The sequence below is a fragment of the Ranitomeya imitator genome, chromosome 5 (genome assembly GCF_032444005.1).
Source record: "Ranitomeya imitator isolate aRanImi1 chromosome 5, aRanImi1.pri, whole genome shotgun sequence".
Lineage (NCBI taxonomy): Eukaryota > Metazoa > Chordata > Amphibia > Anura > Dendrobatidae > Ranitomeya > Ranitomeya imitator.
Genome location: NC_091286.1, coordinates 64816984 through 64841697, shown reverse-complemented (window position 1 = coordinate 64841697; position 24714 = coordinate 64816984). Strand labels below are relative to the sequence as shown.

The window sequence follows — 24714 nt, the reverse complement described above, 5'->3', positions numbered from 1 at the left end:
CATGAATGTTTGGGATGGAGAAACGTAGTGGTGGTGGTGGTGGTGGTGGTGGTGGGGGGGGGGGGGGATCCACGCCTCCTGCACCATGAAAGGAAAACCTTCCAGGTGAGGATAAATACGTGCAGAGATAGATTTCTGGGTGCTAATCATGGTAGCTGCCACACAGTTCGCTGCATCTAGCGACGCATTTATCAGATAGCTCCCAGCTAGAGCTATTTGATTTGATATTTCTGTCAACTCCACTGGTAGGTCCCTCTCCTGAAGAGCTTTGGTCAAATATTCTGACCAACACATCATGGCCTTAGCTACCCACGTTGCCGCAGAAGTGGGCGAGAAGGATGAACCTGAAGTCTCAAAAACTGAACGAGCCAAACTTTCAATAAGCCGATCAGTAGGATCCTTAATAGAGGAGCCATTGGGAAGGGATAACAGTGTTTTAGAGGCCAGACGAGAAACCGGAGGATCTACCGAAGGAGATTCTGCCCATTTGTTACGCAGCTCAGGGGCAAAACGGTATCTAGCATTCAGGGTCTTTTGTCCCGCAAAACGTCTGTCCGGATGCTCCCTGTGACGTTGGACCACGTCCTCAAACTCAGGGGGAGAGGAAAATACCCTATGAGACTGCTTGGCCCTATTGAATGATACCTTATGACCAGAGGTCAAGGCAGATTCGTCTTCTACTCCCAGGGTTTGGTTGATGGCCTCAATTAAGCTGTCTACTGACTCCTGGTAATCAGGCGCCACTAAATTGAGGGACCCCTCAGAATCGTAATCCGAACAGAGTTCACTACTCTCTGCTGGAGGTGAGCGAGAGGTGGAACTCCAGGATGCAGATGCACCTGATAGACCGGGAGACGCTGTGTGGGTTCGCTTCCCCCGGCATCTGCCTAGAGCGAGCGTGGCCCCTGAAGGCCGAAGGCTCCTGAGGGTTGGATGACCTCTCCAAGGTAGGTGAACCGCTGTACCTGGCCCCAGCCGGCATCTGCAGGGACTCGACTGCCTTAGTTAGGGATGCTATAGATTGCGACAAGGACGTGACCCATTCCGGGGAGAAACCACAGCTTCTGCCTGAGTCACAGGGGAGGGTTCCTGAGCATGTTCGGAGACGCAGGCCTCACAGAGCCGATTACTCTGGGCATGCGCAAAAGCGGACCAACAGGCTACACATGCGGTATATAGCACCGTGTGAGATTTGGCCCTTCCAGACATGGTGCCCCTATAATCAGGGGTTCTAGATAGGCAGTAGAAATGCAGATATTACTGCTGTCAGGCTGGGGGGAGTAGCACTTACCCCAGTCCTGTGCCCCCGTTTGTCCTGTGGAACTTGTCCCAGGGCGAAGAGTCCGTGCTGCCTTTTAAAATAGAGTTCCCTTATTAGTAGGCTGTAGTGGAAATGGCGGTTTCTGCGGCCTATAGAAGGCCGGAGCCTAGATTTTCCTTCTCAGCGCTCGGCGAAAGAAAAGGGGGCGGGGTCGGTGGAAGATGACGCGGTCGGAAGGGGTGGGGCTTCCACCCGCGGCCTACCCTGACAGAAGCCAGGGACTATATTATCGGGAAGCAGGTCCGTGGTGCAGCACCGCCTGCAATAGACAGGCCGCGGTGCCGCTAGAAACAGGGAGACCGCACAGCCAAAAAAAACAAAAAAAAAAACAGTGCCGCCAGCCGCCAAAAGACCGTGGCGCTGTCAGTCACAACAATACTGCAGAATCACCAGCCACCGAGAAAACGATGCGCCCACAGAGCTGTACTGCCCTCCAGAGCCCCGGTATGATCCGCGCTCCCTCAGGAGCCCTCCCAGCCCCCCTCGTACGAACATGGAGCCCTACAATGGACCCTATAGTTAGAGGGGGGCTGTAAAGGATGGTGCAGGCACCCAAACTCCATCTTCCTTTCATAGGATGAGGAGAGGGATTGTCCGCCCCCCCCTTTATCACCGCTGTCCGAGCATTCGTGATGCAGTGTGGTCCGCATGGACAATCCATATGCACTCGTACAGCCTAGGGTTCCATTACCTTAGGGTGGTCAGGGCTAAGTCCGGAAAGTAGCCCCACGTTGCAGGAGAGGATACATGGAGGAGACGCTCACACGTGCTCGCCCGTTGATGGTTTGGGGAGATCGGACCCCTTCAAAAGGGTCGGTCGCCCCTGTCTCGCTTCCAAGATAAAGAGCAAAAAAGTACAGAAGGTCTGGGAACCAGACCTGTGCCTCCTTCAGACACTAAGCATGAAGTGGGTTCGCCTGCGGCCAGTGGCAGGGTGTATACGGCGGAGGAGGAGCTAAACTTTTTTATGTTTACTTAGTGTCAGCCTCCTGGCGGCAGTAGCATACACCCACAGTCCTGTGTCCCCCAATGAGGCGAAGGAGAAAAATCAGGTAGGGACTAAATGCCCACAACACCCTAGCCCATGGTATACATATAGAGCGGTTAAACCATGAGTATTCAAGTATTCGTGCATAAGGTCAAGCATGGCTGATGGCTGTGCAGATACACAGCAAATGATGGTTAGAAGGTATAAATTGTGTAGACCAAGTACCCTTTCCCTAGCCAATAGTATACATATAGAGTGGTTAAACCCTAAGAAATGAAGTTTCTTTATAGCAAGCCATGGGCTGTTAATGGCTTTGCAGATGCAAGGCAAGTGCTGTTAGATGGTATAAATCATGTAAACCAAAAGGGTACAAGTTTAGGCAAAGGGCATAAAGGAATGAAAAGAGGTACTATCTCGGTGGTCCAGCACACAGAGTGAGATGCACACCCCTTGCGTGCTTCGGAATACTCCTTAGGCAGCAGGTGACGTTCGACTCAAAACCGCGGTTGAAAGAATATAGTAGCATAGCCAATAGGTTGAGACCGGAAAATGAGACTGGGGTGTGCGCCATATACAGGTATGAACCTTATATATTATAGCGCCATTTATTCCATGGTGCTTTACATGTGAGGAGGGGTAAACATAAAAACGGGTGCAATGATCTTAAAGGGAACCTGTCACCTGAATTTGGCGGAACAGGTTTTGGGTCATATGGGCGGAGTTTTGAGGTGTTTGATTCACCCTTTCCTTATCCGCTGGCTGCATGCTGGCCGCAATATTGGATTGAAGATCATTCTCTGTCCTCCGTAGTACACGCCTGCACAAGGCAATCTTGGGGATGCTTTTCTTCAGGAAGGACAGGGAAGCTAGTCAAAGTTTATTGGAAACTTGGATGGAGCTAAATGTAGAACAGTTCTGGAAGAAAACCTATTCGAGACTGCAAAAGCCATGAGCGTAGATTCACCTTCCAGCAAGACAATGACCCTAAACATACTGCCAGATCTATATTCATGTGTGTGAATGGCTCAAAGTCTTAACCTAAGTTCCATTGAGAATCTGTGGCATAACTTGAGAATTGCTATTCACGGACGCTCTACATCCAATCTTACTGAGCTAGAGCTAGTTTGCAAATAAAAATGGGCAAAAATGTCAGCCTCTAGATGTGCAAAGCTGGTAGATACATACCCCAAAAGTCTTACAGCAGTAATTGGTCCTACAAAGTATCAGACTAAAGGGGGCTGAATTCAAATGCACATCACAATTTTAAGATTTTATTGTTTTTTTTAAGTATTTAGAAAAACCATGTATCATTTTCATTACAATTCATAAATACTTGCTACTTTGTGTTGGCATATCACATAAAATCCAAATAAAACACATACGTTTGTGGGTGCAACATGACAAAATGTGGAAAAATTCACAGGGTATGTATACTTTTAAAAGACACTATACATTTCACTGAGTGATACATATGTTAGACATTTTTTTAAGTCACAAACCTCTGTATATGGATGGTAAGACCACCTATATATGGAATGCTCTGTTCGACCGAGTGCTTCTGTGTTCTGTATGAGAAAGCCACTGTCAGACTTGTCTGGCACCAGATTATCTCCCAGATAACAAAAGCATTGGTTGTTGGAGATTGAACAGGCCAGATCCTTTTCTCCCCTGACATCTGTCATGGAAGAGAATGGAGGGCCCCATATATACAAGACCAGAGGTCTCCAACCTTTTTGGCCTTGAGAGCCACATCCAGCTCCCGCCTCACTCACGGTAGTGACACCCTGAGCCCGAATTACAGGTATAATGATAGCCAAAGCGTTTCCATTGAAATCACACCAGGACAATTTGTCATGCTCCAGGGTTTCCCATCTTACCCCATTCAGATCTTTTCTTCAGAGATGAACACAAAAGTCACCATCTAGAGATCTGCTCTTAATAGTGGTTTGCAAGACCTGATGCTAGTCCACAAGGCTTGCAAACAGGGGTGAGCCACACATCAGAGGCATCCGAGCCACATGTGGATTTCAAGCTACAGGTTGGGAACCACTGAATCAGACTGTTGGTCAATCCCACCAATATCCATAGGACCAGCACATCATAGTCAGTCACGAGTAAAGCAAGTGTCCACATAAACATATTCTAAACACAATATTTTTTTAATGAATTAATTTATTTTTTTTAGCCCCCCAGTAAAATGACACTAGTATAATCTACAGGACCTTAACCGTTATTAATCACAATTTGTCTTCTGATAGAAAAAAAAAAAAAAAACCTTTGGTATTTAAAAAAAATATCAAACTAGCTTTGATGTCAAACATGGGCACACAAGACAAAAGCGTGCCTAGAAAAAAACCTCACCATAATAAACACACAAACAGGAGAAAGAAACAAATTCTGAGCAGAAATAAGCGAGATGGAAGAAAATGAAGAAAAATAAACACTGGCCTCGCAGAACACATCATATAATCAATCTTCTTCCAAACTGCAGACGCAACTACTGAGGGCCTGGATAACCTTCAATTTAAACCTCAAAGTCACTCAAGATTAGTAGCAGAAAATCAGACTACATGTCACTGACATACTGCTGGCAGGACAAAGAATACAATAAAAGTCATCATATGAAAGAAGGAAAATCACAACTAATGGACAGTTTACAGTTCGGATGTGTTGGGAGTTTGCGCTTAGAAACAATTCTATTCCTTCAATCACAGTTTGTTTTTGTTTTTTTGCGGGGGTGAGGGAAGAGCTGGTCTACTTTAGACAAAAGCATTTTAGACTACAGGTCTCCAATAAACAAGATTAATAACCAGGAGGAGGACAGTTTTTTTCCCTGTAGTAAAATGAATTACTGAGCACTGCATTTACCAGGTCACCGTACTGGTCATAATGTCTTAACAAAATATATATTTTTCCTAGTGGACCCCTTTATTAATAGATTAAGATGTTCAGAAACAAAACCACACTCCCCTATCTGCTCCCCTGCAGTTCTCCACTGAGGCCTAGTGACTGGCTGCACCTGTAAGTAATGGTGCGGGTGCCGCATATGTGCCTACGCTGTCAACACAACATACTACATCGGTCAGAGCCAGCTCTTTGTCATTTTGCAATAATTTCCACAAGTCAGGAAGGGGTTAATACACTTTGCCTTCTGCTCCCCCTAATGAGGGCTGCAGGGTGCCACAGTTATACCATTTACAGGGCTTTTACATGGATTGCCTGTCCTTAGGATAGGTCATCAATATCGGATTGGTGAGGATGTGCCACTCGGCACCCCCACGATCAACTGTTCCCGACGTTGGCCAAAAGTACTTAGTTGTGGCGCTAAACAGCACAGCTTTGCCAACTGCATAGCGGCCACAACCAGGTACTACACATCGTTTTGATGGAGAGTACTTGTCCTCGTGCTATTTTATGGGTCCGTGCACTGGTCCGATTCTTTCATTGAACTGAGTCGATCCGATTATCGGATCGCATTCAGCTATTCATTAAAAAAAAAAACATGACTGAATGGAGAATTTAATTTTTTATTCTTCTCATCTGAGAAATTTGGATGAGACTCGTATCAAACTCTGATCAAAATAAGATTAGCATAATCAGACCAATTTTCCAGGAGGAGAGAAAAACTGACCCTAATTAGCACAGAAAGGTGAGCGTAAAAATGACAAGGACATTCACCATGCTCTGCTCATATCACTAATACTGAAAGCTTTCTGCTTTCTCCATAAGGAGAAACGATACCCCTTAGACCCCAGTCCAGAGCCTCTCACCTAGCCAAATCAGTTCTCATGCTTCGCACGGACGAGGGCCAACAGCCCGAAACACCGTGTCTGCAAATTGGGATATTGATTTGGCTTTTATCCCAAGTCATATTGCACGACTCGTTAAAGGATTGATTGTGACTTGTAGGATCGCTACTTCCAACAGGTGGCGCTATAGAGTTTAAGTCCTTTTTTTCTCAGAAGAGGCAATTTGCATATATGCTTCCATTCAGGCATTTTTCTGCATTTTGACTCAAATGTAGGAGCAAATTGTCAAAAGAGAAAAGGAAAGGGGGCAACTTCTGCTTAGTTCAACATGTAGCAGTTGTTATTGTCTTATTGGGAAACTGGTCTTTAAAGGGAACCTGTCACCCCCAAAATCGAAGGTGAGCTAAGCCCATCAGCATGTATCCTGCATGTATCGATGTATCCTGAAAGATGAGAAAAAGAGGTTAGATTATACTCACCCGGGGGTGGTCCCGGTCCGGTTCTGGTCCGATGGGCATCGCGGTCCGGTCCGGGGCCTCCCATCTTCTTACTATGACGTCCTCTTCTTGTATTCACGTTGCGGCTCCGGCACAGGTGTACTTTGTCTGCCCTGTTGAGGGCAGAGCAAAGTACTGCAGTGCGCAGGTGCCGGGAAAGGTCAGAGGCCCGGCGCCTGCGCACTGCAGTACCTTGCTCTGCCCTCAACAGGGCAGACAAAGTATGCCTGCTCCGGAGCCGCAGCAAGAAGAGGACATCATCATAAGAAGATAGGAAGCCCTGGACTGGAACGCCCATCGGACCGGACCGCAGTGGGAACGCCCCTGGGTGAGTATAACCTAACCTCTTTTTCTCATCTTTCAAGATACATTGGGGGCTTATCTACAGCATTCCAAAATGTTGTAGATAAGCCCCTGATGCTGGTGGGCTTAGCTCATCTTCCATTTTGGGGGTGACAGGTTCCGTTTAAGTCCGACAGTGGTTTTTCTGTCTGGAACAGCTGATATGATAAATGTCTGTTTTACTAAAAGTAACAAATGTTTTACTGAGAGTTATGTCTTCCGTTCAATATATTAGCACAATACAACGTATCCCCCGTGTCCTGCGGAGAAGCTGCCCTGTATGATACTTGCCTCTCTCCCTGGGAAAAGAAACTTTGGATTCTTCAGCTCTATTACATTAGCTTTGCCGCTGCCAGCCTGAGATTGATCTGTTTGTTCCCTGTGGCTGTCGTGACATATTACACACTGCCTGTAACTCTCACTTGAAAATATTTATTCATATGCTTTTGGTTGCTCCTGGCCTTTCATCAGATGCATTTTTTTCTTGCTATAGATCTTGCTAAGATTTATCTTCTGCCAAAGTAAGGCCTGATAAAAGCAACTTAATTTCAACATTTAAAGGGGCTGAAGAGAAGTATTTCTTGAGGGTGCATTTACTCTTCTGGATGAGGCCTGTCTGATTCCAGAACGCTAAACTGCACATATCATTTTCTTCTATCTTGTAAACTTGAAGGGAACCTGTCAGAGACTTCTACCCTCCCAAATTACTTATAGGACTATTCAGTGCTGTAAAAGTTAAGAGAATTCATCCTTTTAGGACCCAAGCAAAGAAGTAAAACCTGTTTTTAAAGTTCAGTACACTTCAGAGGGCTGGTGTAATGGAGCATGAAGATGCACTTACAGCTCCTCAGCTGAGCACCACCCTCCTTTTCGTTGACGGTCAGATTGCTTGATCTAGAAGGCGGCCAACAACCTGTCCATCACCCAGAGGAGAGAGGCGCCAGGCAGGGAATAAAGCGCGAGGCTGAGGAGCTGAAAGTGCATAGTTACACCCCAATGCACTTCCAGACCAATGTGTGCTGAACTCCAAAAAAATCTCTCAGTGCCGAAGAAGCACGTTTGGGTTATAAATGGATCAAGTTGAGTAACTCTTAAGGGGCTACACTGTCTTTTAAATGGTTTTGGGAGGTTAGAGGTTTCTGATAGGCTGCTTTTAAATATAAGCTGATCAAAGCCGAAATAATGCGCTTAATAAATACTATTAATAGGAAGTCCATAAAAAAATGTGCCTTGTTATTACCTGGAGATGTTTGGGATATACACGTTAGAATTAATGACATACGTATGAATTGGGAGTGTGCGGACCATTTAGAAAAATGGACAACATATGATAACTCTTGGTTAATCCTGCAAATCAAGGTGAAGGGTCTACCATAAAAAATGCAAGAAATGGATTAATGCAGTGCCAAGTGTATAATGACAAACTGGTGATCAGAGACTATTGTCATTCATACACTTGATGCGTCATATGAGTCCACAAAAATAAAATTAGAATTCCACCTTACAAGTTGCTTATGTATCTGTGGCAGTTGTTGGAGTAAGGGTTTGTTCATATGCTGCGTTTGTACTGTGGGAAAAAAAATAATTTCACAGTCAGAAAAAGTGAATGAGATTTCTGAAGTCTCATGCACACAGTGATTATTTTCCTAGACGATTTGAATTAAAGCTTTTTTTTGTTTTGTTTTTCCAAACCTGCAGCATGCCAATTCTTTCAGCGTTCAAATAGATGAAGAAAAATATGGCATATAAAAAAAAACAAAAAATGTGTGCATTTTACACGTTTTTCCTGCAGAAAAATCTGACGCAAATATTCAACGTGTGCCCTTATGGTACCCCCTTTAGGAAGAGATTAATGCCTTCATGCCAGCCAAATTTCACATGGTACGGTAATTCACACAAAAACAAAGAACTGCTGAGGGTTGAGACCAGACTGATGGGTTGGTGGATACAGGGAGCATTTCTACTTCTTATGCAGCCACGTATTCTGCTTTTTGTTATAATTTAAGAATCGCCTACATTGATGCACATCCCACATATTGATGAAGGCTATACATTAAACGAGCACTCCTTTGGCTGGCTTCACACTTGCATTGGGTATAGCTGCGGAGGACTGCATAGTTCATCCGTTAAGCCCCACCCACTGCCACACCTCTTCCATTCAGCTCCGCCTATGTCCTGCGTACATATGTTTAACATTGGGTACACAGGCCATGTGAATGTAGGCGGATGCCTCCGCATGCGTCATTTTGACGCTGCGCCAACCACAACAAAATGCAACATGTTGCATTCGATGGAGTCAAAACGACGCATGTCGAGGTATCCACATACATTCGCATGGCCTGCGTACCCAATGTTAAAGATAGGTACGCAGGACACATGCCGACGTAGGCGGAGCTGAATGGAAGAGGTGCAGCAGTGGGAGGGGCTTAACAGAGGAACTACGTAGCTTTCCGCAGCTCTGCCCTACGCAAGTGTGAAATCAGCTTTTCTTTTTGGAGATTGTTGGGCATCACAAACCTGAATATTTCTCATTCTCACCAGACAAAAACTAAATCCTTGAAAATTCTAAGTTGCTTCCAAATGGATTTTGTGTCATATTTGGCAACTGGAAAGTGTCCATTAGTAATAGGTTTCATGCACCACTGGCAAATTTTGAGTTGTACCCATTGTAGAGTCAGAACTGCCCCACCGATTATTTCCCACCACACTGAAAGGTTAGACGAGACAAATAAAGATTCTATCTCAGGTTCGAGTCTTCCCCTTACCAAATGTTGAGGTAGAGCCTGCAGATATGAAAGATGCTCATTACTTCTAACTTAGACTCACATCTGTGTTAGGAATTTCCCTTTTTTGTTTTTGTTATAGGAGAGGAAGAACAGAATTTAACCGGTCATGGATCCTACATATGGTCAACATCAACAGCACCTGACTGGCCGCTCCTTACTCCCCGCAGTCAGTGCCCGGCGCCCGCATACTCCCCTCCAGTCACCGCTCACACAGGGTTAATGCCGGCGGTAACGGACCGCGTTATGCTGTGGGTAACGCACTCCGTAACCGCTGCTATTAACCCTGTGTGTCCCCAACTTTTTACTATTGATGCTGCCTATGCGGCATCAATAGTAAAAAAAAATGTTATGTAAAAAAAAAAAAAACAAACAAAAAAAAACACCCTGCTATTCTCACCCTCCGTAGTCCGCTGAGCCGCTCGTGCCTGCCACCATCTTCCGTTCCCGGCGATGCATTGCGAAATTACCCAGAAGACTTAGCGGTCTCGCGAGACCGCTAAGTCATCTGGGTAATTTCGCAATGCATCCTGGGAACGGAAGATGGTGGCGGGCCATAACTATTTTTTATTTTAATTATTTTTTTAACAGGGATATGGTGCCCACACTGCTGTATACTACGTGGGCTGTGTTAGATACCGCGTGGCTGCTATATACTACATAGGCAGTGTTATATACTCCGTGGGCTGTGCTATATACTGCGTGGTCTGTGCTATATATTATGTGGCCACTATTATATACTGCGTGGGCAGTGTTATATACTACGTGGCTGCTATATACTGCGTGGGCAGTGTTATATACTACGTGGCTGCTATATACTGCGTGGGCTGTGCTATATATTACGTGGCCAGTGTTATATACTGCGTGGCCTGTGTTTTATACTATGTCGCCTGTGTTATATACTGCGTGGCTGCTACATACTGCGTGGGCTGTGTTATATAGTACGTGGCTGTGTTATATACTGCGTGGCCTGTCTTTTATACTATGTTGCCTGTGTTATATACTGCGTGGCTGCTACATACTGCGTGGGCTGTGTTATATAGTATGTGGCTGTTATATACTGCGTGGCCACTGTTATATATTGCGTGGCCTGTATAAACGCATCGGGTATTCTACAATATGTATGTATATAGCATCCACATAGTATATAGCACAGGCCGCGTAGTATTTGCCTGCTATATACTACATGGCTCCTATATACTACGTGGCCTGTGCTATATACTATGTGGCTGCTATATACTTACATAAATACATATTCTAGAATACCCGATGCGTCAGAATCGGGCCACCATCTAGTAAGTATATAAAAGTGAAACCCAAAGCAAATTGCGCCTGAAACATGTGAGGTCTATATTTTCTTCTTCTGGTAGGACATGGGGTACAGCCAGATACAGCAGTGCAATAGCTAAGGTGTCCTTATTTTTGTATGGCAGCTTATAATATGCATTGCTCGGTCTCACAGTAAGGACATCAATGAGCACAATCAGGTGCAATACCATCTAACAGGATGAGGGGAATAGGCAAAATGTGAAGTTTTTGTGAAGCTCTAACACCCATAGATTTGGTCACTATGGCAACAGCTGTTGACAGATGATTCGGGGAGAAATATGTTATTCCTCCTATTAAAATTTTATATAAATATAACAGAAAACCCGAAGGAACTTTTTCTCAGCTATTAAAAGTTAAAACAGTTGCGCACAAGCCTGTCGGCACCTATTCTACTGGATGGCGTGGTTCTATCAATTTTTCTATTAAATTATGACACTTTCAATGTTAGACAGAAGGGAAGCGGATTCGCAGTCACCCTGCACTTGGCACAAACCATGCGACGATCATGAGCTTCGCAGATGATACCGGTTACATGATGAATGTAACATAAAAAGTACAAGCAGGATAGCAATTTTCCTTATGCGCTCAGAAAGCTTTGACAAGCCGGCAGACGAGCCGTGATTAAAGGACTAAGGTTACTTCTGAAAAGGGATTTTTACAATGGAAAATCAACACGTCTCCGTGGGGCAAAGGCTCTGGAATTATGTTAACAGCTCAGCAGGGCTCTCCCTGGTTTACTTAACTGGTTTCTTCTTTAAAAGAACAAAGAAAATTGAATATGTCACAAAGAAAATTGATCATCTACTTTTGTCATCTATTTCCTGTTGCTTTTGTAACGCCAACATATTCTGCGGGGATGTACAGAGACTGTCATCACACACCAGTGCCCGTCATAAACCCCTCATATTAAAAAAGGGAATCAGGAAATGACCAATGGTATAAATCAATTCTTGGGTTAAATTTATTTCTTTAAAAAAAAAAAATGTTGGTGATATTTTTTTTTTCTAAATAAATTTCCTATGTCAGTATCTAAGGTTTTAAAAATAAATCTGAAACGCTGCAATTTTCTCTCAGGCCACGAAGCCCAACATCAGACTGCTCTTCAGAGAGGACAGTCATCAGATTTGCCATGTCGCTTACTGCAATGCCCTGCACATGGGGTAACTTAGGTATCCATGGTTATGACCACTCATATTGTGATTGTTACACAGCTCTTAGTGGTCGTAAACATGGATACCTGAGCTACAGCAATGTCCTGCACATGGGTTAAGCGACATAGCGAATTTGAAGAACAATACTACATTTTTAATTGGAGGTATTTGCTAATATTACTATTATTACAACTACTACATATGCGATAGGACCTCGGAGATGGGAATACCACCACTTTAACACATTTACTGAAATTTATTTAATACTTTTCCCATGAGTCATTTCTCATTATTACACGCAACTTAATTTGTTGACATCTATGGTTTGATTTCTTTACCTGTGTATTGGATGGGTGATCACCTTTAGAAATATATTATCAATACATGCCTCTCTCCAATATGTACAGTACAGACCAAAAGTTTGGACGCACCTTCTCATTTAAAGATTTTTCTGTATTTTTATGACTATGAAAATTGTACATTCACACTGAAGGCATCAAAACTATGAATTAACACATGTGGAATTATATACTTAACAGAAAAGTGTGAAACTGAAATTATTTCTTATATTATAGGTTCATCAAAGTAGCCACCTTTTGCTTTGATGACTGCTTTGCACACTCTTGGCATTCTCTTGATGAGCTTCAAGAGGTAGTCACCAGGAATGGTCTTCCAAAATTCTTGAAGGAGTTCCCAGAGATGCTTAGCTCTTCTTGGCCCTTTTGCCTTCACTCTCCGCTCAGCGTTCAGGTCTGGTGACTGTGGAGGCCAGGTCATCTGGCATAGCACCCCATCACTCCTTCTTGGTCAAATAGCCCTTACACAGCCTGGAGGTGTGTTTGGGGTCATTGTCCTGTTGAAAAATAAATGATGGTCCAACTAAACGCAAACCAGATGGGATAGTATGCCGCTGCAAGATGCTGTGGTAGCCATGCAGGTTCAGTATGCCTTCAATTTTGAATAAATCCCCAACAGTGTCACCAGCAAAGCACCCCCACACCATCACACCTCCTCCTCCATGCTTCACGGTGGGAACCAGGCATGTAGTGTCCATCCGTTCACCTTTTCTGCGTCGCACAAAGACACGGTGGTTGGAACCAAAGATCTCAAATTTGGACTCATCAGACCAAAGCCCAGATTTCCACTGGTCTAATGTCAATTCCTTGTGTTCTTTAGCCCAAACAAGTCTCTTCTACTTGTTGTCTGTCCTTAGCAGTGGTTTCCTAGCAGCTATTTTACCATGAAGGCCTGCTGTACAAACTCTTCACTTAACAGTTGTTGTAGAGATGTGTCTGCTGCTAGAACTCTGTGTGGCATTGACCTGGTCTCTAATCTGAGCTGCTGTTAACCTGCGATTTCTGAGGCTGGTGACTCGGATAAACTTACACTGAGAAGCAGAGGTGATTCTTGGTCTTCCTTTCCTTGGGCGGTCCTCATGTGAGCCAGTTTCTTTGTAGCGCTTGATGGTTTTTGCCACTGCACTTGGGGACACTTTCAAAGTTTTCCCAATTTTTCAGACTGACTGACTTTCATTTCTTAAAGTAATGATGGCCACTCGTTTTACTTTACTTAGAATTTGTATTATGGCAAGAAAAAAGCAGCTAACAGTCTATTCAGTAGGACTATCAGCTGTGTATCCACCAGACTTCTGCACAACACAACTGATGGTCCCAACCCCATTTATAAGGCAAGAAATCCCACTTATTAAACCTGACAGGGCACACCTGTAACGTGAAAACTATTCCCGGTGACTACCTCTTGAAGCTCATCAAGAGAATGTCAAGAGTGTGCAAAGCAGTCATCAACGCAAAAGGTGGCTACTTTGAAGAATCTAGAATATAAGACATAATTTCAGTATATACTTCCACATGTGTTACTTCATAGTTTTGATGCCTTCAGTGTGAATGTACAATTTTCATAGTCATGAAAATACAGAAAAATCTTTAAATGAGAAGGTGTGTCCAAACTTTTGGTCTGTACTGTATATATATGTATGTATATAGATAGATATATACACCCACACCATCTTGCCATTGATACTCAGCAGAGCTTATATCAACCAATTTTTAAATTTTCAGACAAAGATTTAGAACTTATATATCTCACATCTGTGATTTGATGAGCTGTGTACTCTGAGGTCCTTTCCCTAGGCTGCTGCATCTTAAAACGGTCGCTGCTTTCCCTGTGATAGTCCACCCTGATTGGCTGTTCTAGACCATGTGATTGCTGCAAAGCAATCTTCCGGAAGAAGAATTAAATCGAAAAGCGCGTAGGGGATTCAGCAGGTCCTGTGCCCTCTTATTGTGGTAAAAATGTTTTGAGGTTTCTTTCCATAGCTGCACAGTACCCGCCAATTTTAGGTGTTATTTGTGGTATTTATAGTTGGGCACTTGGTACCATTGTTTAGGTGCTTTCCTCGGTATCAATATGTTTAGCTCTTTCTAGTCCACGTACCTTAAGGCGAGGCTACTTTTGCACGCACATAGCACTTTGCATAGTGGTTTCTTCACACGTTTTTACCACTACCATAACGTTGTGTTTTAAGGCAATTAACCATTTAGTGGTCAGCCGAAAATAGGTGTTTTAGGTATTAGGATATGCTCACATGTGACCTGTTTTTTTTTTTTTTTTTTTTTTTTTTTTAGATCGGAGGTACTTTTTATAACATGATTGGCTTGTGTATAACAATTTGAGATTTTTATTCAATTTTTGATACTAATAAAATTTATTGTTTTTGAACTTTACATTCATGTGGCATGTCTGATTTTTCTGGTGGAAGGCCCTTGTGTGCTTATGATATCTTGAATGTGTTCACCTTATTGATTTATGGACTAATATGTATAAATCTCTACAACAACTGTTAAGAGGAGACTTTTGTGCAGCAGGCCTTCATGGTAAAATAGCTTCTAGGAAACCATTGTAAGGACAGGCAACAAGCAGAAGAGACTTGTTTGGGCTAAAGAACACAAGGAATGGACATTAGACCAGTGGAAATCTGTGCTTTGGTCTGATAAGTCCAAATTTGAGATCTTTGGTTCCAACCACCGTGTCTTTGTGCGACGCAGTAAAGGTGAACGGATGGAGTCTACATGCCTGGTTCCCACCGTGAAGCATGGAGGTGGAGGTGTGATGGTGTGGGGGTGCTTTGCATGGCTCCCACAGCATCTTGCAGCGGCATGCTATTCCATCCGGTTTGCGTTTAGTTGGACCATCATTTATTTTTCAACAGGACAATGACCCCAAACACACTTTCAGGCTGTGTAAGGGCTATTTGACCAAGAAGGAGAGTGATGGGGTGCTATGCCAGATGAGCAAGCCTCCACAGTCACCAGATCTGAACCCAATCGAGATGGTTTGGGGTGAGCTGGACCGCAGAGTGAAGACAAAAGGGCCAACAAGTGCTAAGCATCTCTGGGAACTCCTTCAAGATTGTTGGAAGGCCATTTCCAGTGACTACCTCTTGAAGCTCATCAAGAGAATGCCAAGAGTGTGCAAAGCAGTCATCAAAGCAAAAGGTGGCATATTTTCAGTTGTTTCACACTTTTATGTTAAGTATATAATTCCACATGTGTTAATTCATAGTTTTGATGCCTTCAGTGTGAATTTACAATTTTCATAGTCATGAAAATACAGAAAATGAGACGGTGTGTCTAAACCTTTGCTCTGTACTGTATACGAGGGCTGTTCATTAAAGATATCCCCTGACCCACCTCTCTATCACAGGACACAAACTGCACATGTGTAATGATATAAGTCTCTATAGGTTACGTGCCAATTTGAAACTCAGAACTGATAATGGTCTTGAGTTTACAGGTGCTGAAATGGTGTGAGGTTTGATAATGGACCCAGTGGAATACAGAGCAGTCATCAAGTTCCTTTACTTGAAAGGCCACACACCAAAGGAGACGTTCGATGAGATGAAAGAGGTTTATAGTGATGATTCCCCACCATATGATGGAGTCAAGAACTGGCATCGTTAATTTAAATGTGGTCGAACTTCAATGCAAACAGTTCAAATTCCATGGCGACCCCAGTCGGCTATTGATGAACACACCATCCATCAAGTGGAGGAGGTCACCATTTTGGAAAATCGCCGTGTAACCATTCACCACCTAGCGCAAAATGTCAAGATTAGTGTGGGGCCCGTGGAAAAAATCATCCAAGACCATCTTCACATGCATAAGGTTTACGCTCGCTAGGTTCCCCGGCTGCTCACACCTTTCCAGAAGCAGGAACGAGTCGAATGCTCTCAGGCTCTATTGACGATGTGCCAAGGAAACCAGGAGGACTTTCTCAACAGATTGATCACACAGGATGAAAGCTGGGTCCATCACTATGATCCTGAGACTAAAGTCCAGTCAATGCAATGGAAGCATCATGACTCACCGCCTCCAAAGGCAAGTGCCCAACCTGCAGCAGGCAAGGCCATGCTCACAGTATTTTGGGACCAGCACAGAGTATTATTGATGGATTTCCTAGCAAAGGCTACCATGATCACTGGGGCATACTATGCTTCCTTGCTGCAGAAATTGCAGGAGGCCATCAAAACCAAGAGATGTGGCATGCTCACCAAAGGTGTCCGTCTTCTGCAAGACAATGCACCAGTTCACAACTCACATGTTGCCCAAATGGAAGCATGTTCCTGTGGCTATGAAATTCTAGAGCGTCCCCCTTATTCACCTGACCTGGCACCATCAGACTTCCACCTCTTTCCGACAATGAAGTTATTTTTGAAGGGTAAGCATTTCCCAGATGATGAGACTGATGACTGAAATCACAACGTGGCTTTTGGCGCAACCTATCAACTTCTACAAGCGAGGTGTTTACAGTTGCTTAAAGAGATGGGAGAAGTGTGTCCCTAGGTACCACTTATGTAGAGAAGGACTAATTACTGTGCCAAGCCTCATTGCTCTCAGTCCACAGGAAGTGGGTCAGGGGAAATCTTTAATGAATGCTATATATATATATATATATACAGTGGGGCAAAAAAGTATTTAGTCAGTCAGCAATAGTGCAAGTTCCACCACTTAAAAAGATGAGAGGCGTCTGTAATTTACATCATAGGTAGACCTCAACTATGGGAGACAAACTGAGAAAAAAAAATCCAGAAAATCACATTGTCTTTTTTTTTTTACATTTTATTTGCATATTATGGTGGAAAATAAATATTTGGTCAGAAACAAAATTTCATCTCAATACTTTGTAATATATCTTTTGTTGGCAATGACAGAGGTCAAACGTTTTCTGTAAGTCTTCACAAGGTTGCCACACACTGTTGTTTGTATGTTGGCCCATTCCTCCATGCAGATCTCCTCTAGAGCAGTGATGTTTTTGGCTTTTCGCTTGGCAACACGGACTTTCAACTCCCTCCAAAGGTTTTCTATAGGGTTGAGATCTGGAGACTGGCTAGGCCACTCCAGGACCTTGAAATGCTTCTTACGAAGCCACTCCTTCGTTGCCCTGGCGGTGTGCTTTGGATCATTGTCATGTTGAAAGACCCAGCCACTTTTCATCTTCAATGCCCTTGCTGATGGAAGGAGGTTTGCACTCAAAATCTCACGATACATGGCCCCATTCATTCTTTCATGTACCCGGATCAGTCGTCCTGGCCCCTTTGCAGAGAAACAGCCCCAAAGCATGATGTTTCCACCAGCATGCTTTACAGTAGGTATGGTGTTTGATGGATGCAACTCAGTATTCTTTTTCCTCCAAACACGACAAGTTGTGTTTCTACCAAACAGTTCCAGTTTGGTTTCATCAGACCATAGGACATTCTCCCAAAACTCCTCTGGATCATCCAAATGCTCTCTAGCAAACTTCAGACGGGCCCGGACATGTACTGGCTTAAGCAGTGGGACACGTCTGGCACTGCAGGATCTGAGTCCATGGTGGCGTAGTGTGTTACTTATGGTAGGCCTTGTTACATTGGTCCCAGCTCTCTGCAGTTCATTCACTAGGTCCCCCCGTGTGGTTCTGGGATTTTTGCTCACTGTTCTTGTGATCATTCTGACCCCACGGGGTGGGATTTTGCGTGGAGCCCCAGATCGAGGGAGATTATCAGTGGTCTTGTATGTCTTCCATTTTCTAATTATTGCTCCCACTGTTGATTTCTTCACTCCAAGCTGGTTGGCTATTGCAGATTCAGTCTTCCCAGCCTGGTGCAGGGCTACAATTTTGTTTATGGTGTCCTTTGACAGCTCTTTGGTCTTCACCATAGTGGAGTTTGGAGTCAGACTGTTTGAGGGTGTGCACAGGTGTCTTTTTATACTGATAACAAGTTTAAACAGGTGCCATTACTACAGGTAATGAGTGGAGGAAAGAGGAGACTCTTAAAGAAGAAGTTACAGGTCTGTGAGAGCCAGAAATCTTGATTGTTTGTTTCTGACCAAATACTTATTTTCCACCATAATATGCAAAAAAAATGATAAAAAAAACAGACAATGTGATTTTCTGGATTTTTTTTTCTCAGTTTGTCTCCCATAGTTGAGGTCTACCTATGATGTAAATTACAGACGCCTCTCATCTTTTTAAGTGGTGGAACTTGCACTATTGCTGACTGACTAAATACTTTTTTGCCCCACTGTATATATATAATGCTGGATATTGCAGTGGCGAGGGAAATGTGAATCACAGGGAGGATTGTTCAACCAGATGACAAGATCGCTAGGTGCCACTGGTAGAGAGGCAGTCCTATAAATCAACAGCAATTTCCAGAGCATCTCCCCCTTCTATAATTACGGAAAAAAAACAATGCACAATATAGTGAAGAAGCCAGTCCAGTTTATAAATAATGAAGCATTAAAGGGAATCTGTCAGTAGACTCTTGCTATGTAATCTGATAGCAGCATGATATAGGACAAGAGAGCCGGATTCCAGGGAAGTGTCACTTAGGCTACTTTCACACTAGCGTGCAAATGTGCTCGCAGGATGCGTTTTTTGCCCATAGACTTGTAATAGCGATAGATCGCGACAGATGGCCACACGTCGCGTCCGTCGTGCAACGGATCCGTCGTGTTTTGGCAGACTGTTGGCACAAAAAAACGTTAAAGTGAACGTTGTTTGTCAGTCGCGTCCGCCATTTTCTACCGCACTTGCGCTGTCGAAACTCCGCCCCCTCCTCCCCAGACTTCAGAATGGGCAGCGGATGCATTGAAAAACTGCATCTGCTGCTCACGTCGTGCACAAATTTCACAACGTGCGTCGGCCCGAAGCATAGCGACGGATCCGTACTGACTAGGGTTGAGCGACCTTTTTTAGGGCGAGGATCGACCAAAACACGAATCCCAATGCAAAGTCAATGGGAATCAATCTCTCTCGGGATCCTGAGAACTGGGTTTTGAAGTGCAAGTCAAGCATGCACACTAGCACCCGAATAATTCTCGGTGGGATCTTGGGAGTAAGACAAGCGCTGCCCTAGAGAATGAATGGTTCAGACGCAGGCAGCTACTCAACCTCAAATCCACTCCAACGGATCTCTCCGGAGTTCTGTTCTTGGGATTAGTGGGAGTCCGACCCTCACAAATCAACAAGGATAGCAGTATCTTATTGATGGGGGAGAATTTATTAACTTGGTACAACCACTTTAATGTATTTATACTGAGTACCCATACTTCTAAAGACTGAGGGATGTCTCAGCTCTGCCATCTAAAAGGTTATACAGGCTTAGGTCTATATAAAAGGCAATAAAACAAAAAAACAAACAAAATCAATCTAAAAAAAGTCAGTTATCAGATTTAAAAAAAAAAAAAAAAGGCGTTCCTTGTAATATATTTAATTTCAACAACACTTATATTAGAAATATAAATTAGTATAATAAGTATAAATGCTGGAGAAAGGCGTGTTAGGTGCATTAAAGAAGGCTATTTTTCACTGAAGTGCTTTCTGTTTCCTGGACTGATATTATAGGCTGTTAGGAGAATGGTTTTCCTTACTTACCCAGGATTGTATAGCATAACCGCTGACAGATTTTCACATGATTTTGAAAGATCAGTCATGGACAAACTAAACGAGGAAAGCAATCCGCTCTGTGGAACAAAATATATGTTACCGGCAACAAAATGTTACTTCATTTAAAGGGACCCTGTCACCCCATTTTAGGCCTATAAGTTAAGGCCACCACCAACAGGGGCTATCCTACAGCATTCTATAATGCTGTAGATAAGCCTCCGATGTAACCTGAAAAACTAATTATATTATACACACCCGGGGCGGTCCGGTTCGATGGGCGTGCGGCCTCTCATCTTCATACGATGTCGTCCTCTTCTTTGCTTTGTGCCGCGGCTCCTGCGCACGCGTACTTTGTCTGCCCTGTTGAGGGCAGAGCAAAGTACTGCAGTGCTCAGGCACCTGCAAAGGTCAGAGAGGCCCAGCGCCTGCGCACTGCAGTACTTTGTGCTGCCCTCAACAGGGCAGACCAAGTACGCCTGCGCAGGAGCCGCGACAGGAAGCAAAGAAGAGGACGTCATCGTATTAAGATGGGAGGCTCCGGACCCAGACCGCGACGCCCATCGGACCGGACCCGGACCGACCCTGCTTGAGTATAATCTAACTTGTTTTTCTTCTCTTTCAAGTTACATCGGGGGCTTATCTACAGTATTACAGAATGCTGTAGATAAGCCCCTGATGGCGGTGGCCTTAGCTTATAGGCCTAAAATGGGGTGACAGATTTCCTTTAAAAAAATACTATTGCATTGTACGTCGTTTTTGAAATCAGACATCGTATTATAGGGAGTTGTCCATTCTGAATAAAATCTTTCAATTGGAATTGTTCTCCAAAAATCAACTATAATGCACACAACCTTACAGTCAGGGCTGCGGAGTCAGAGTCGGAGCCCATTTTGGTGGAGTCAGAGTCATGGAAATTGAGGAGTCGGAGGTTTGGCTTACGGACTCCACAGCCCTGCTTACAGTAAAATTTTCCAGAAGTTTCTCCAAACCAGCCTGGGGTGTGCTTTGTGGACCAAGTCAATTGGTCGTCTTTGTAACACACACTTGCGTTCTGTTCGGAGATGTGAACAACTGAATGTTGAGAGCTTAGCAATATGCCCTGTTTATTATTTTTTTATACTGAAAATGACTGTGAAAAAAGCAGGTCCATAGGTAGAGACCTGTCGATCAAATAGGAGACATCGGCTGAGGGGTCGGACTGGATCAGGCAGGTCACTTCCTAGCTGGCCTCTAAAACTATGTTGAGAAATACATACCTGGCTGAACTCACGCAGCCAAGCTCAGATTATGGCTGCCAGTTGCTGGAGCAGCATCGATCTAATGACAGGATCCCTTTTTAATTGGGAACCTACACAATATCTCTTCAATTATAATAGGGTAGACATGTCATCATCTCCAGCCATGCTTCAGTTAAATAAATCCCTATTTGCCATTATAGCGTCTAACTCCTGTGGAAGGGCTCATGCAGACATTCGTTGATCACTATCTAATCATGGACCTCAAAGCATGGACTGGCCACGTTTCTCCTGATCCAAGCGTGACAGCCACATAGAAATATATGAAGCCAACATGCTCTGGTTGGAAGACCCTCTGCCAGTCTGTGCATTGCGGGCCGTGATCGGGCCGACTGCATGTTCCCTTACAGTCTATACCACGATTCATAGTTACATTCACAATTTACCAACATACAGACATTTCTTTTGTGATTTGCATACTATGTATAATCTTACCGGGGCGACCTAATGTGGTAGACATCTGAAAGGTCAAAAAGCACAATGAGGTCTTTTCTGGATATAAGATGGGGTGCTCACCTGGTCAGATTGTGTGCTCACAACCACTGAAAAAGCTTAGACTGCTGTAGACTCAAGAAGAAGGAACAATTGAAAGCTGGAAAAACATGGGTTAAACCTGCGCTGCGGTCAAAGGATGATGAGAAGACAGAAATCCAAAGTGTGCGATTTATTGGTCAACAGTTTCGAAGTTTCAAACGTCTTCATCAGGACAAGATCACCATGGTTTGTCCTGAAGAAAAAGTTTGAAACGCATTGACCAATTAACCACATGTTTTGGATTCCTGCCTTCTCATCATCCTTTGACAGCGGCACAGGTTAAACAGATTTGTTTCCAGCTTTCTATAGGGGCTATCTAGGCATAATAACATGGCGCGCTATTCCTGATGTACATAGAGTAGATCGATGGTCTCAGTTATGGTTGCTTTATATGTGACTTCTGTCGATTAACGTGTATTAATTACACAAATAAATCTACGTGCCATGACTGAACTTATCTTCTATATATATAATTGTCTAAGGGTTTTTCCGTCTGTCTGTCTGTCCTGGAAATCCCACGACTCTGATTGGTCGAGGCCGCCAGGCCGGAAGTGCCCACAGCCTTAAAATTTGTTGACTGGCTGTGCTGCAGCCTTTCAACAAGCTTTATTAGGCTGCCGAACCCGAACAGTAATATGTACGTACAGTAAGAAGTCTGTGTTCGGGGCTCGGCACCAGACACTAGGTATCTGGTACGAACCCCAAACTTTATCCTTCGGGTTCGCTCATCCCTAATAATAATCTATATATATAACTAGATTGTGGCCCGATTCTAACGCATCGGGTATTCTAGAATATGCATGTCCCTGTAATATATGGACAATGATGATTCCAGAATTCGCGGCAGACTGTGCCCGTTGCTGATTGGTCGAGGCAACTTTTATGACATCATCGTCGCCATGGCAACCATTATGACATCATCGTCGCTGTGCCCGTTGCTGATTGATTGGTCGAGGCCGCCAGGCCTCGACCAGAGACGCGGGATTTCTACGTCGATGCTGTGCCGGTCTCTGATTGGTCGAGGCCTGGCGGCCTCGACCAATCAGAGAGCCGGGATTTCCAGGACAGACAGACAGACAGACGGAAAAACCCTTAGACAATTATATATATAGATGAGTTTGCGGCAGACTGGAGGACTGGAGGACTGATCAATATAGAGGTATCAGGAGGACTGATCAATATAGAAGTGTCAGGAGGACTGATCAATACAGAAGTGTCAGGAGGACTGATCAATATAGAAGTGTCAGGAGGACTGATCAATATAGAAGTGTCAATCAGAGACGCGGGATTTCTACGTCGATGCTGTGCCCGTCGCTGATTGGTCGAGGCCTGGCGGCCTCGACCAATCAGAGAGCCGGGATTTCCAGGACAGACAGACAGACAGACAGACAGACAGAAAGACAGAAAGACAGACAGACAGACAGACAGACGGAAAAACCCTTAGACAATTATATATATAGATAGATTGTCTAAGGGTTTTTCCGTCTGTCTGTCTGTCTGTCTGTCCTGGAAATCCCGCATCTCTGATTGGTCGAGGCCGCTAGGCCTCGACAATCAGCGACGGGCACAGCGACGATGATGTCATAAAGGACGTAGACATCCCGCGTCTCTGATTGGTCGAGGCCGCTAGGCCTCGACCAATCAGCGACGGGCACAGTATCGACGTAGATGTCATAATGGTTGCCATGGCAACGATGATGTCATAAAGGTTGCGTCGACCAATCAGCGACGGGCACAGTCTGCCGCGAATTCTGGAATCATCATTGTCCATATACTACAGGGACATGCTTATTCTAGAATACCCGATGCGTTAGAATCGGGCCACAATCTAGTTACTAATGTAAACCAAAGGATACAACCAGAAAACTGGGAGCTTCATCTGAAACAATGATTACACAAAACTGCCTCTTCTTTTCTAGAAAATATATGAATTACCATATTTTTTTTTTTTTTAGTCTTACCTTCCTTTTTTCCCTTAATTTAGCAGCTTCTTTTGGATGATTAAAGCGGAACATGTTGGTCCTTCCCAAGAGGATAACAGCACCTTGAAATACAAACCAAAATGATTTTGCATATAATATTCAATAGAAGTTATTAGATTCACTAAATAATGAAAAGATAATTTCAATATTGCACAAAAATGGAAATAAGCTTCACATATTGCTCTGTATAATGTGAAAAGTATTATCAAACTTTTTAAGGCATCCTTCCCACAGCCCAGATACACCTAGTCTTGTATTACATCCTGGAAATTACAATAGGGATTTAAAGGAAAAATACTGCTAAATAAGAATGCTTTAAAAAATAAATGTTCTAATAGTTAACATTTTGTAAAAAAAAAATAAAAATGAAAGAACAAAAGCAAAATCTAAATCAAATCAATATTTGGTGTGACCAGCTTTTGCCTCCAAAACAGAATCAAAGCATCAATTCTTCGAGGCCAGGGGTGGGTAGTTAATTTTTCCGAGGGTCCACATGCGAGACCGTGACTGTTGTGGAGGGATGAGCCAACAGACTGAAATTAAATTCTGCTCAATATTCATATTACCATTAATTACCGTATATACTCAAGTATAAGCCGAGATTTTCAGCCCACTTTTTTGGGCTGAAAGTCCCCCTCTCGGCTTATACTTGAGTCATACCCAGGGGTCGGCAGGGGAGGGGGAGCAGGGGCTGTCTAATTATACTCACCTACTCCTGGCGCGGTCCCTGCAGGTCCCTGGCTTCCCCGACGCGGGCAGCTTCTTCCTGTACTGAGCGGTCACATGGTACCGCTCA

The 24714-nt window shown here is 43.9% G+C and overlaps 1 protein-coding gene across 5 annotated transcripts in view; it reads right to left on the bottom strand.

The window, feature by feature from the left end:
- KIF16B (kinesin family member 16B) overlaps positions 1-24714 on the bottom strand; it is a 414534-nt gene that overhangs the window by 199075 nt on the left and 190745 nt on the right. For all 5 annotated transcript variants that reach the window (XM_069768754.1, XM_069768753.1, XM_069768750.1 and 2 more), the window contains exons 16-17: positions 23898-23980; positions 20096-20184 (exon numbers count right to left, since the gene is read on the bottom strand). In XM_069768754.1, the coding sequence (XP_069624855.1) occupies positions 20096-20184; positions 23898-23980 (172 nt within the window). The remainder of the gene's footprint in view (positions 1-20095; positions 20185-23897; positions 23981-24714) is intronic.